The sequence below is a fragment of the Heptranchias perlo genome, chromosome 7 (genome assembly GCF_035084215.1).
Source record: "Heptranchias perlo isolate sHepPer1 chromosome 7, sHepPer1.hap1, whole genome shotgun sequence".
Lineage (NCBI taxonomy): Eukaryota > Metazoa > Chordata > Chondrichthyes > Hexanchiformes > Hexanchidae > Heptranchias > Heptranchias perlo.
The window spans coordinates 60,960,097-60,974,545 of record NC_090331.1 but is presented as its reverse complement, the minus strand read 5'-3'; the positions used below and the strand labels follow the sequence as shown (position 1 = coordinate 60,974,545).

The following is a 14,449-nucleotide window of genomic DNA, read 5'->3' as shown; positions in this document are numbered from 1 at the left end:
AAATCTTTCAGTAGTTAAGTCACAAGGCTATCTACAATTCTAAAGATGGCCATTCACAATTTCATCCAAATACACTTATACTCTTAACCAAAGTTAATTTTGCAATGATTAAGCATTTTTTCTGGTCTGTAAAAACATGCATCACACCACAAGACTACAAGTGATGTATTTCATGATGTGGGTGATTAATCAATTTCACAAAGTACAGGCAGTGTGACGGATCAACACACAAGGACACTGGAGTGGTAGAATGTGTTAGCTCCCATGTGTTCCCCGACATGTTGTTCCAAGTTCTCAATCTCAATCAGTTCACATTGGGGAAAAGTAATGAGGAGAAGTAGTTTCAAAAAAATAAATGAAACTGGAGCAAAACAATCAGTGTGGGCCCCTTGTGCATCTTCTGTTAACCAATTAGATAGCAGCATTGGCAGAAGTCTACCTACCCTCTTTGCTGGGAAATCACGTACAGTGTAAGGTAATGAAAAAAAAATGGGGAAAGAAGGCTGTGTAACAGGCCGGGAGGGAAATAATCCAAAACAACAATATTTAGTAAATCTGATTTACAGTATTGCTGCTGCTTTTTACAGTAAAGTAAATCCTAGTCAGACTGTGTAATTTTAATGTATTAGCTTTATTAAACTGTAATTATTTTAGTAAAAACAACAAGCACTAACTTACATATTTACTGTCTACGGCTGCCAAAAAATGTTTACACAAACAGTACTTCCTTTGTTAGTGCTGGTTGGCTGCAATTCAAAAATATTAATATAAACATTATATTACTGTTTTGAATTGCAACTTTCCAGAGTTTCTGGAAAATAAGCCAGCATTTAGATTATCTGTTGTCACCCTACCATGGAACTTTGTTTCTAACTGGCAGCAGATTTGACGAAAGTTTCAAGCCCAGCTCCATTAGCTTTCTTGGAGTTTCAGGTTACCTTTCAGTTAAAAAAAAAACTTTGCCCCAATCAATAAGCTTCACCACAGTCAATTAGTATTTTGTTTTAAAACTAAAAACAAAAGTGCTGACCGGAACATGATTGGCCTTTTAAGTTGTAATGTGTAAAGCGGGTGGGGGTGGGAAAAGAGAGAGAAAGTGTGGGAAAGTGGACAATACTAAATTGATTTTAAAACTGTCTAAAACAGCAGGATGGAGAGTGCTGTGTACTGATACTCTATTACACCATGGCAGTTCCATAACGGAGTAGATTTTAAACACCTCCACCCGAATCCACCCTGATCTATTTTCAGAGGTTAGGGCTCATCAGAAATGTATGATGGGTTCTCAGTGGGATTCTTGTTGCCAAAAAGGAGCCAGCCAATGCAAAGACCAGAATATCAACCGTACTATAGCAGTGATGCTGCAAAACCAGAAGAGCCAGTGGGGATCCTTAAAAAGGGACAGAAGCACCCTGAAGATCGAAGATAATGTCCCACTTAAGGCCTCAGCTGAGACTGCGATTTTCAGCAGGTAAGTGTTGGGGGCCAGAATGGAGGGAGAGGTGCCACTACCAGGCTCTCTCCCTCCACAAGCCCATCTTCCCCCAACACGGGGACAGGAGGGAAATCCTTCAGGGACCTAGCAGCTCCCTTTCCCTAGTCACCATTCACACGCAACGAGTGGGGTAGGAGAAGCTAGCGGTGGTCCTGGCAAGGCGGAAAAGAAGGATTACAGGTGATGTGGTGAGGTAACAGTAGGTCCAACTGCCTACATTGTCCTTCAATCTCCATGGTGATCTTGTCCAAATTCAGCCAGGTTAACTGAGGAGAATCAAGGCCCTAGTATCAGCATTAACCACTGCAAGGTCAAGTGTATCATGGTCCGATACAGGGTAAAGGTCCATCTATTAAAGCGCCCTCAGCCCCATATGGAGAAGAGTGTTCCCTATTGCATAAGTGTTTTATTTAACTATTTCCCCTATCAGCCATCCTGCATGTGCAAGACTGACAATTTAGCAACAATTAGTGAAATTTTGTGCCAATCCATGAAATTTTTAAAAGTTAAGTAAAATCAGAGGCAAGCTCCATTCAGAAATTTAAAACCAATGAAGATATTTTCTAGATATGAAACCTCTTCCTGGAGGTGCTCGGTTGCACCTGTGGCATTAAAGCTATTCAGTAATAATTCTGATGACCGGGATATAAAGGTGGAACTGAATCCAAAAACAATGGGGGTGACATTGGTCTACAAAATGGGCAATAGCGAATCAGCAGCCCGTTTTACAGTGAAGTCAATGGAAAAGAAAAATCAGGCAGGGTGTAAAATGCCGATTCGCTATCGCCTGTTTTGTGCTCCCACCAATTTCACCCCCAATGCCTTTACAAAACTGTAAGGAATCTTACAACACCAGGTTATAGTCCAACAGTTTTATTTGAAAATCACAAGCTTTCGTAGGCTTTCTCCTTCGAAGGAGAAAGCCTACGAAAGCTTATGATTTTCAAATAAAACTGTTGGACTATAACCTGGTGTTGTAAGATTCCTTACATTTGTCCACCCCAGTCCATCACCGGCATCTCAACATCATGTTTACAAAACTGAGCAGGTAACAAAGCTTCATTATTGGTAAAAAGTTCCACCCCGTTCCCATTAATTCAACCTATGTGTAACTGTATCAATCTGTAACTATATCACTGAAGTGATCTTTCCAGGAACAAAATGGCAACTAACATTAGAGAATGACACTGTAGACCTTGGGCATCACTTGAAAACTCAAAACAAAACTGGAATGACCAAAAGGAGACAAAGCACTTTCAGTGTCAATGCAAGGAAATAGTTTGATTGTGAGTAAAGAAGCTTAGAGTCCCTGCTGTGGGCGAGCATGAAGTTTTACCCATGAGTCCCTTGCATACACCAGGAGAAATATGGTGGATCATGTAACTGGATGGAGTGTCTTCAGTTTCAATCCAGATGTAACAAAATATTCTGCGAAGCCTGAAAGAGCCTACAACAGGAATGCAAGCCAATCTAGAGGGTTAGATTACAAGTTGGATAGATTATTTTTGTTTAGGGTTATGATTGTATGGGAGAACTGCACTGAACCAACACTGCAATGTCAGAATTTGATGTGCTAGGTCAGAGATTGGCATATTTGGATACTTATAATCCTTTTGACCCAAAAGGGTAATAGCACCCAAGCTCTCAAGCTGGTTAGCTCATACCTAGCACCGACCGACTGAAAAATATCCTATGCCCCAATGAAATCATCATATCACAAGAATATGTCTGGTGCTTCCAGTATAAGCAACTGGAAAACAATTTTCAGTTGCTTATACATCACTATTAAGCTCCCTACTTATGTAGTGATGTAACTAGCATTAAAAATCAACACCAAATGAATGGGTGTTAAATATCTTTCACACTTACGCCAATATAAACACTCAAACAGTATTGAACTGGTAGTCTATTTGTGTCCCTGCCAATATCTACGGTCATATTTTTGGGTTTCTATGTTATATATTTCCTCTCATTCAGTATCATTGCCCACTTCCGTAAGCAGACCTCACATCCCCTACAATATATAGTGTGTTTTTTTCTGCCCAATATCTAAGTAAACAATAGTGAAAACCCTTACTCAGCACACCAGCTATTGGAAAGTATCACACACTGCCACGTCATTCTCCTTTGCGCAAAAGTTGGACTGCATATATATCCAGACTTTGGGCCAACAAGCGGTTTTACTTACACAATATAGATAAATGAATAGTATAATACTGTGAAATTTATTTCACTACCTTTCTTGATATATAAAACAATAAAAGATGCCACTTGCTTTCTCGCTAAACAAAAATTTACTTACTGGTAAATTCAATATAGTTAATCTCCCTGGCTAACATGGCACTGACCTTAAGAGCATACAGCCACTCATCTGGTGGTGAGTCTGAAACAAGCTTCTCACAGAAATACAATCCATCCTCTTTGGGAGTATACTGAAACCAAGGCAAATTACTTCAGATCAGCAGTTACAAGTTATCAATTGCGTGGAATGTTCTAGAGGAGAATGGAGATTTATGTGTGCCATACAAGGTGAATTAAATAGAATGGCACCTTAAGTAGCAAGGTATCTCAAGCTTCAGCAATGGCAGGGCCTCTTGATTACTGGACCTTAAAGTATCACAGCCAGCCCGCATTACACAGAAAAACAACTTTTCTTTAGGGACCATTGCCCCGATGCATATTAACTGACCATCATCTGCCATGATGTAATGTGTATTTTCAATGGAATGCAGAACCTAGCTCACAGAAAACCACAATTAATCCCATGTGTATTGTTTCTCATAATAAGACTAGTAATTAAAAGTCCCCCAACTATCTATTTTTTTTGCCACATTTGCCTTGTCATTTAATTGTACATGTCGTATCAATCTGGATTCCAATGGAGTAAAAACAGCATTATCTTTTATTAAGTTCCACAAGGTTAACAATGAGTTTGGTGTAAATGGGGCAAAAACTGAAGAAACATATTTGAAAATTGGGTAATGAAAATTGGCTGCCTGGCAGATACAAATCAATGAATAGCAGCTACTGCAACATCTGCACTCCTTGCTTCCTGTAGAAACATGGCCTTGCACATGGTGCTGGCACCATATTTTTATTGCCAGCATTTAAAGGGCACATTCTCAACAACACAGCCATTGTCATTGTTATGGAAAAGTCTAAACACCAGGATGGTCTACAGACAGTATCCTAGCATTAGATACTTCCCTGCCCTCTACACTAACTAGATGGGTCTATATTTCACAGGTAATCACAGCACTTCTTTCCAAACTTTAATTAAGTATGGATTGGACAGCCTAATAAAAACTGGACTTGTGGTCCTTTTAGTAATAGACATACCAGTACAGGTTGAATTCCTTGGTTTCTAGAGCTAGTATCTATTACAAACCAAGCAGGCAATTTGCTCAGAAGCTTTGATCAGTGCCATTTAGAAATGCACGGGAGTGCCACAGGTCAAGTCGTGAGCTTCGATTCTAAACCTCTGACAGTAGCCTTTTGAAATTGAGAACTCATTACGTAAGATACCGTGGGTACAGGCCTACAACCCACTATTCAAAAGGTGCCATTGGCAATGTTTCATTGTACTAGGCTATATTTCTGTAAGGTTATCAATCAGAATAATGATTGGCTTTGATTGTAAAATAATGAATAGGGTGGGTTTGCTTAACCCATTTTTCCAAATGGATCAAAAGTCTCACTGTGCTTCCTGTAGGTGGATTTCTCATCCTTTACAAGCCAAAAGCTGCAGTCTTGAGATTTTCTGCCCCTGCAGAGACCTCTTACCTTTCAGTACTCTCACAAGCCTAGATTTATTTCTCTCCAAGCTATTCTAGAAGACACACCACAAGCAAGTAAGACTCATATTTATTTACAGTAGGACACATTAAACAGCACAAGATTTTGCACAATTGCAGCAGAAATTATCAGGTCTTTTTAAATCAACAATGGGTTCCACTAGCAGTGAATGTAGAGAGTCTCATTGTTAACAGTCTGGAACACATCCCAGCACTTCCTTTCAGTTCAATTTCACCTAGATCCATCCTGGTTTCCATGCTTTTGGAGGTTCAGTTTTTATCTCTCACACAACTTCACAGGCATCAGGCTTAAATTACTTTGAACTACCTGGCACATTAATGACAATGGCCTAGAAATCTGATTGCACCCAGAATCAGGAGCGCAGGAGTTGTGGCACGCACTGTATGGAAGTGACTGCTGCTATAGCAGCTCACCCAACAGCTAGCCTGTAATTTGGTGGCCTGGTTGGAATAAAGGCAGCACAGAGGACAGGCACAGGATGAAAGTCATGATTGTTGCCAGAATACCCGTGATACACTGCTTGTTGTCACAAGCCAGATGTAAGTTGAGGGAGTGGGATCCCTTTCGATTGATAAAGTTGCTAGGCTAGTGCATGCAAGTCAATGTGTGTGCAGTCAATGGCACCTTAAAGCTTGCCATGCAGGCAAAACCTAGTGCTCTCTCATCCTGCTTTGCTCTGTCCATAGGGAAGGAGAGGTAGTTGTTCCGCCTGGAGTAGAGAACCTCAGTGATCTCCCTGGTACATCAATGTACTGCAAACTGGAAGATATGGCTGATGTCACCTGTTGCTGCCTGAAAGAAGCCAGTAGCAGAAAAGTTGAGGGCGACAATGACCTTGACCACAGGCAATGGTGTCCATGCCCTGGTTTGAGGCTCGAGTTGTGGCTGCAGCAGGTGACATATCTTGGTGACAGCTTCCTTGGTGAAGCAAAGGCACCCAGAATATTGTTCCTGAGTAAAGTTAATGTAGGAGAAGTGCTCCCTGAATACCTGCTGTGGGTATGATCTCCTGTGTAGTGCCCTCCTCCCTCTTCTGGCAGCTGCTCCTGCTCAGTGGTGTCTTCCTTATTGCTCCCCTGTGTCCTCCAACCCCAAAGGCAGCCCTATAAGAACACCCATGACTGCAACCAAAGTATTTCTGAGGCAGCCAACAACAGTACAACACCAGCAAAATCTTTCTCTTTTTAGATAAAGTGAACTTTCCAGAGTGAAACACATCAGAAAACATTCAGAAGTTAACCAGCAGCCTGAAATGAGAAACCAGCAATTAAGCTGTAAGTACTGCATGATCCCTTCAAATAGCACTGGTGAGGGGGCCTTCCTGCCGGTAAGCGCCACATAATGCTGTACAAGTTCAGCATGTGGAGAGTGAAGTGCTGGGGCAATCGAATATTGAAAACTGGTCCTCCAAAGAAAAGCAGGACCGTAATTTGAATAAATTATTCCCCCGTTTAAATGTTCCCGATGAGCGCTCCTGACTCCAATGCAACCACCTTCACCAATATGGCTGACAATAAAATTGCAGCTGGAAGTGTGCGCATGCTTCCTGCCTGCCATATTGGGACCTTAATAGGCCAGTTAGCACCCAAAAAACAGGCACTGAATGGCTGAATTTCTAGGCCAAGGTTTCCTCCGACAGTCCCATTTCCAGCCTGAATGATTAACACCATCCAAACTACCTATTTCTGGTTTAATCAGCACATTAAGAATGGAAGTCAAAAACAAAAGCCATCTTTCAAAAATACGAGCTGAGCAACCATCTTAGACCTTCCCTAGCCTTAGCTTTACATTTATACAGAACACAATGTATTCATTCATAAACCAAGCTAGATCTACGCTATCTACCTATATTACAGTTGTAAACAATTTTACAACACCAAGTTATAGTCCAGCAATTTTATTTTAAATTCACAAGCTTTCGGAGGCTTCCTCCTTCGTCAGGTGAACGATGTGAAAATATTACAGTTGGCAATATATTACAGTTTGTCACACAAGGCTTTCTATCCCAACTTAATGTTAAGCCTGAAAATATTTATCCCAATTAAGCACATTTACAGCTCACAGCCCAAATATCCATCAGTTATTCTGATGTTAGCAAAATCATTAATGAACCTGAGTTCTGACATTTTATCAAAATTCTCTATCCATGATGACCAACTCTCTACTGTCACAATTCTGTCTGCTGCACTATTAAATGAACCGAATTCCAATTCCCTGCTACTTTTAAATTAAGTTTCCCTCTAGAACCATTGGTACATTGAAAAGCTAGCCTGCACATTACTTTTATATAAAGAATACAATGTATTCACAACAGATGTGAAAGCTCTTAGCTGCTGAGACACTCTCCATTATTCTGGGAAGCAACAGGGGATGCTGGGGCCCCAAGGCTGGATTCATAACTGGGTCATTTCAGAAATGGCTGCCCTATTCAGGATGCCAGCCCAAATACACTACATACAAACTTATCTTCGCACATTCCTTTAAAGGGTCCACATTATTTACAGATGTAAATGAACGTTTCCATCATGAATTCAACAGAAAAGGACTCAATTCCTAAAGGATTTTCATATTAAAAGATAAAGAATCCAAACTTGAAAAATCGAGAATCCCAGGTTACTGGAAGCTGCCTCAGTTCAAGTACTCTGAGCAATCTTGAATACTGACACCATACAGACATCACTATATCTAAATTTTTGAACTAATACCTTACACCGCTGATGCTAGCTCCTCTACTCAGTATCACATTCATATTCCATATGGTTAGGCTCCAAAAGTTTTGAAACTAGCTCCCAAAGTTATGGTTTAGGACTTTGTTAGCTATACATCTTCATTTTAAATCTCAATTTTCTTAAAGCTATCTTGTAAAAAAAAAATTTAAGGTCTGCTATGCTACTGCACTTTGGTCTCGCTTATCAGAGGAATTACTTCAATACACAAATCCAACAACTAATAGGATCTCACTCTGATCACTGCACCACATCTAAGGAATCATTGGGAAAAAATGCTGCATTAGATGCTTCAGAGATTTGCATTCACTCAAACTTTGCTCATTTATATATGATGGTTTTGTCTTCATTATCACTTTGTTCTACAAATTCCTAAGTGTTCGCTATTTATGTAAACAGAAAAAAATACAAATTTCCCATGAAGTTGCTCACAGCAAGTAGGATGATATCATTTTATAAGGACAGGAGTGGAATACCATGTAATGTATAATGTATTATTTGCTGATTAAAATCAAACTGTATGCACTTAAGGTGACATAGTCTTACTGTTAAATAAACATAGCTTCAGGTCAATCTTAGGTGAGGGACTTGTAGAGTTGCAAAATGCTGGTCAGAAGCATCCTGCATTAAATGACTGCCTTTAAAAAAAATCATTTTGCATTCGTAAGAATGTGTGATGTCTGGAGTGTTGCAGATAAAACATGCACCACACAGGATCCCTGTGGTGTTGTTCACAGTACTTGGGCTGGGGTCTCGTGATGTTTAGCTGATGAGACGGAGTTGAGATTAACTTTTCCTGTCCCTTTAAGGCCATTGATGAGCTACTCCTTTTGGGAAAAATAGTTTAAATAGGCATCTCTTGAGGTCAATCAGATGGTCAACTGTAGCTGCTTATTTTTTCCCAGCTTCTTGCCTTGGGATAAGGCCAGGTTATCAAGGCCAGAAAAAGCAGCAGGAAATTACTTTCTTTCTCTCTTTTTTTGAAGTACAATGTTCACACACTAAATGCAGGACTTTAATGAAAGATAGATGGTTTCAGTTACACAACTTCACCACTGGTTATACTATATCCACTAAGGCTGAAGGGGGAGATTTACTCCATTAAGATCACTGGAGTTAAGGATTAAACATTTATCCCCCCCAATATTTTTGAATTATCCAACTTCAGGAAACGATTTTTCCTCCCCCTCCCAACAACACTCACTTCTGATGGTGATTTGGTAGCATACTTTAATTCTTGAACGTTTTGATTATTAAGAGCATTCTAGTTTTTGTCAGCATTCTTATTTAATGTAGACTTTTCCCATGGTATTTATTTGTATTCACAATCTTTCTGCTTTGGTCATTTGCCACAGTCATTCACTATAACTCTAGTTTTGCTGCAGTTATTCGAGTTTGTTCCTCAAATTTACAAAGACACTCTACTTTCTTGTAGGAATCCACAACTTGCTGTGATGATCCACACAGCAAAACAACGCTCTGTGTAATAAAAACAGAAAATGCTGAAAATACGCAGGTCAGTCAACATCTGTGAAGATGAAAGACAGGTTATGATGTTTCAGGTGTGTACCTTTCACCAGAAGTGTTCTGATAAAGGGTACACACATGAAACATCTTAGCCTATCCTTCCTCTTTACAGATGCTGATGGACTCAAATCTACAACTTCTTAAGCCAGAGGCAAGAATATTACCAACCTAGCCAAGCTGATAATTTTTTTTGCTGGAGAGTCTGAACATTGAAATATTGGGTGCATTATGAGAGCGCACTGCAAATTAAGCCAGCTGCACTATTGCAAAATGTCTGTAGTCAGCACATATCAGTCCTTGCTGAGGCCAAACTTTCAACATTTGCTACTTCATTTTGTAACGTACAATGGCCTGTTATTGGATAGGGAAGTCACCGTGCCACAAGGATGATTTCCACAGACTAAGCACAAACATCCCATTATCTATTGAAAGCAGTTTCATGCTGATTTCTCAGAAATATGTGCCAAAAGTGCAGCATAGATTCTCTGGGACCATCCCAAACTTTAAAAGACTGATATAAAAGGCCACATCAACAAAGTGGTCTCACAGCAGTTTTACATTACGCTGTCCGAAGTGCAAATGCTAGTCTGCATCACTACATCTTAAATAGTATAAACATCTGCTCACAAAAAAAATTAAATGTTATTAAAATGCCAATGACACACCAGAAAATATGTAAGTGTGTAGGGGACCAACTGTACATCAGCAGATTGCTATGACCACTCTCCTCCCAATACTATTGTAATCAAGCAACATAACTGGTCTAAGCTAAAGTTATCCAGTTACACAGAATCCAAGCTCAGGACTACTTTGAAATCACTATGATAAAGAAAATGTCAGTTCTAGATATTGAGACTTAGACTCTCTGATCTTAATGCTGACAGTAATCCATTCATTCTAATGAGTTACCATTGGTGTTACAATTGGAAAAATTAGAATTGTGGTTCAAGTTAATGGAGAAAAACTACAAAGAGCATTAAATATTATTTTTTTATAACATCAACTGTTTATTACTTTTTTCTCTCCAGACATCCTCTTTTTAAAAAAAAATCACTATGCTACGCACCATTTCCTAGTAGGAATAAATGGGTCTTTTTCGGGGTGGCAGGCAGTGCTAGTGGGGTACCACAGGGATCCGTTCTTGGGCCCCAGCTATTCACAATATATATCAATGATTTGGATGAGGGAACCAAATGTAATATTTCCATGTTTGCTGATGACACAAATTAGGTGGGATCGTGAGTTGTGAGGAGGATGCAGGGCTTCAAGGCGATTTAGGCAAGTTGAGCGAGTGGGCAAATACATGGCAGATGCAGTATAATGTGGATAAATGTGAAAAACAGAAAGGCAGAGTATTACTTAAATGGTGATAGATTGGGAAATGTTGATGTACAAAGGGACCTGGGTGTCCTTGTACACCAGTCACTGAAAGCAAACATGCAGGAGCAGCAAGCAGTTAGGAAGGAGCAAGGATGTCATACAGCAGTTATACAGGGCCTTGGTGAGACCACACCTGGAGTACTGTGTGCAGTTTTGGTCTCCTTACCTACGAAAGGATAAACTTGCCATAGAGGGAGTGCAGCGGAGGTTCACCAGACTGATTCCTGGGATGGCAGAACTGCCGTAAGAGGAGAGATTGGGTCGACTCGGCCTGTATTCACTTGAGTTTAGAAGAATGAGAGAGGATCTCATTCAAACGTATAAAATTCTGACAGGGCTAGACAGACTGGATGCAGGGAGAATGTTTCCCCTGGCTGGGGGGTCCAGAACGAAGGGTCACAGTCTCAGGATACGGGGTAGGATATTTAGGACTGAGGTGAGGAGAAATTTCTTCCCTCAGGAGGGTGGTGAACCTGTGGCATTCTCTACCACAGAAGGCTGTGGAGGCCACGTCACTGAATATATTTAAGAAGGAGCTACATAGATTTCTAGACACAAAAGGCATCGAGGGGTATGGGGAGAGCGCGGGAATATGGTATTGAGAGAGAGGATCAGTCATGATCATACTGAATGGCGGAGCAGGCTAGAAGGGCCGAATGGCCTACTCCTGCTCCTAGTTTCTATGTTTCTAGTTTGGAAGTGAGCAGGTGACCATATCTTGCACCTCTCTCACTACCACTCTTGATCTAAATGCTGGGAGGTGTAAGCGAACAACCCAGTATGACATGTTCTTTGATTTTCACTTCCTCCATTTCACCTCTCAGCACAACATCTCCCCATGACAGTGTGGTTGAAACCAGGTACTCCCTTAGGAGGGTGCAGACCACCAGTACACCAGAAAACCCCTGCAACTGTTCGAAGAGAACTACTGTATTTACATAGCATCTTTCACATCCTCAGGATGTACCACAGCACTTTACAGCCAATTAATTTTTTGTTACATGTAGTCACTGTTGTAATGTAGGGAACCATAGCAACCAATTTGTGCACAGCTAGGTCCCACAAACAGCAATGAAATAAATGACCAGACAATCTGTTTTAGTGATGTTGGTTGAGGCATAAATATTGGCCAGGACATCAGCAGAACTCCCCTATTCTTCTTCCAGTAGTACCATGGGATCTTTTACATCTGCCTGAGAGCAGACGGGGCCTCAGTCTAACAGCTCATCCGAAAGATGACACCTCTGACAGTGCAGCACTCCCTCATTACTGCACTGAAGTGTCAGGCTGGATTACCTGCTCAAGTCTCTTGTCTGGGTCTCAAACCTACAACCTTCTGATTCAGAGGCGAGAGTGCTACCACTGAGCCCAACAGTGGGCTAACTGAACATTCAAGTTATGAGCATCTTATCAGACTGATGACTGCACTATTATCCTCCCCTTCAATAATCATACCTATTGATGTAGTTATTTTTAAATATTCTAAGCCATTTTAACAGTCAAATTTGAGTTCTTATACTATAACATGCCCTTGTTAAGTAGGCAACTGATTTTTAAAAAATAATATATGCTTAAAAATAGGGTAGTTGTGTTAACTACATTGTAGTACAGAACTAAATTTGGCTTTAACTTTTAAATTACAAGGCAATTTATGCAGCTGGGGCAACCCCCAGCTGTAAAAGCAGGTACTGAAAAGTGAGTCATTCACTGTTCATCTGATCAGAGCACTTCCAACTGGAAAGCACTTCCCAAGACATAAATGTAGATGGCCAAACTGTATAATAATTCAAGAAATCCTCCTAGATGTGAATTTGGTAAAACATTTGTTCTAAACCCACTATAATTAAGCATGGTGTACAGAATAACTTGCATCAAATCTGTTACCCACTCAGTAACAGTATCACACGATTAATAAGGGCATGATTATTTGAACAGTTAAATCAAGCATGAATTCACATACCTGTGTTGTCAAATGGGAATTGCTCGCAGCTGGTGACCCCCTTGTTCCAGGGGCACCTGTACACTGCCCCACCTTCGACAATGTTTGGCTGAGAAGTATTTGCCTTTGGGGCTCCAACTAAAATGTTCATCCTAGTAAGATTATGAAAAAGAGCGGAGAGGCAAAAGCCTTTGTTCAATTTAACTGTATTGTCACCTTTCAACAAGTGTATTTTATTCACGTACAATGCAACAGATTGGTCAAATATATTCTGCAACAATCTTAGTCCATAGATACCAATATTGTTTTGTTTTGACTGAAAAACAAGTATACTAGTAGTTAACGATAACAGGGCGCTTACTTTCTTGTCTTAATGTGTTGATGAGTTAATATGATCAACGCCATCCACAAATTCTGTATTTTTAAAGCAATGAGCGTACTTATACAATTAACTTTATGTTTTATTTTGTTGCGGAAAAGAAATTGGGTTCACAGTGGATACAAAAGTTTCCAGAACTTTTGTTCCCCCTCTAACTTTAACCCCTTACTTACTGTGTCGGGGCAGGTGTGAAAAAATCGACAGCAAATCCGAAATAACTGCCCTGAGGTCCGGAATAAACGGATGGACTGGCGGAGTCCAAGTTAAACCCATAACAACAGGAGAGGGCGAAGAAAACCACGGCCAACGCCTGGCGCTCTGTGCCCGGACCCACGGATGCCATTATTATTCGGCTCTTTCTCTTCGCCTTGCAATGTCCTGAAGTTCTCTCTTCGAGCCGGGGCGAGCTTGCTGCGGGTCGGTGATTTCAGCAGGCTGAGTTCCTCAGAGACGCAGCAGCGGGCCTGGCTAACTCCATTCGCTAAGTGTGTTGAGTGTTCGGCTCGAGCGGTGGCAGGGAAACTGGCCGCGTGCTCCGCTCCCGGGCACTGTCTCCAGGTTCTGATATAGAACCCCGGCCTGGCGCTGTCAATGGCAATCAGAACGGCCGCGCGCTCCGCTCCCGGGCACTGTCTCCAGGTTCTGATATAGAACCCCGGCCTGGCGCTGTCAATGGCAATCAGAACGGCCGCGCGCTCCGCTCCCGGGCACTGTCAATGGCAATCAGAACGGCCGCGCGCTCCGCTCCCGGGCACTGTCTCCAGGTTCTGATATAGAACCCCGGCCTGGCGCTGTCAATGGCAACAGAACGGCCGCGCGCCGCTCGTCTCAGGAAGTGAAATGAAGTGCGAGCGGCGTCGAACGTGCCGTTCTGGTTCCCCCACCCCCCGGACCCGAGCTTTCCACCGACGGCTTTCTGGAAGATCAGCTCCGCCCAACTAATTTTCCAGCAACATAATGCCTGTCATGCATTTTTTTTTCTCTCCTACATTGTTCCATTCAATTTGTCGGTTGGAATGTACAATCAACTGGTCTACATGGGAGATCATTCCGGCCAGACATGGCTTGAAGCCGGGGGCAAACTTGAGAGGTTTAATTTGTATCGTTCTGTAGCAACTTTGTCACAAATTGAAAAATGGAATTACCCAGCAGTTTCCCGGGGTGTAAATGATACAACGAAGGCAATG

General features: G+C 41.3%; 1 protein-coding gene across 1 annotated transcript in view; it reads right to left on the bottom strand.

Moving 5' to 3' along the window:
• The window catches only part of itgav (integrin, alpha V), an 88,660-nt gene extending 74,561 nt beyond the window's left edge, over positions 1 to 14,099 (bottom strand). The window contains exons 1-2 of the mRNA XM_067987696.1: positions 13,436 to 14,099; positions 12,905 to 13,035 (exon numbers count right to left, since the gene is read on the bottom strand). Coding sequence (XP_067843797.1) covers positions 12,905 to 13,035; positions 13,436 to 13,605 — 301 coding nt within the window. The 5' untranslated portion in view covers positions 13,606 to 14,099. The remainder of the gene's footprint in view (positions 1 to 12,904; positions 13,036 to 13,435) is intronic.
• Positions 14,100 to 14,449: the final 350 nt, after the last annotated feature.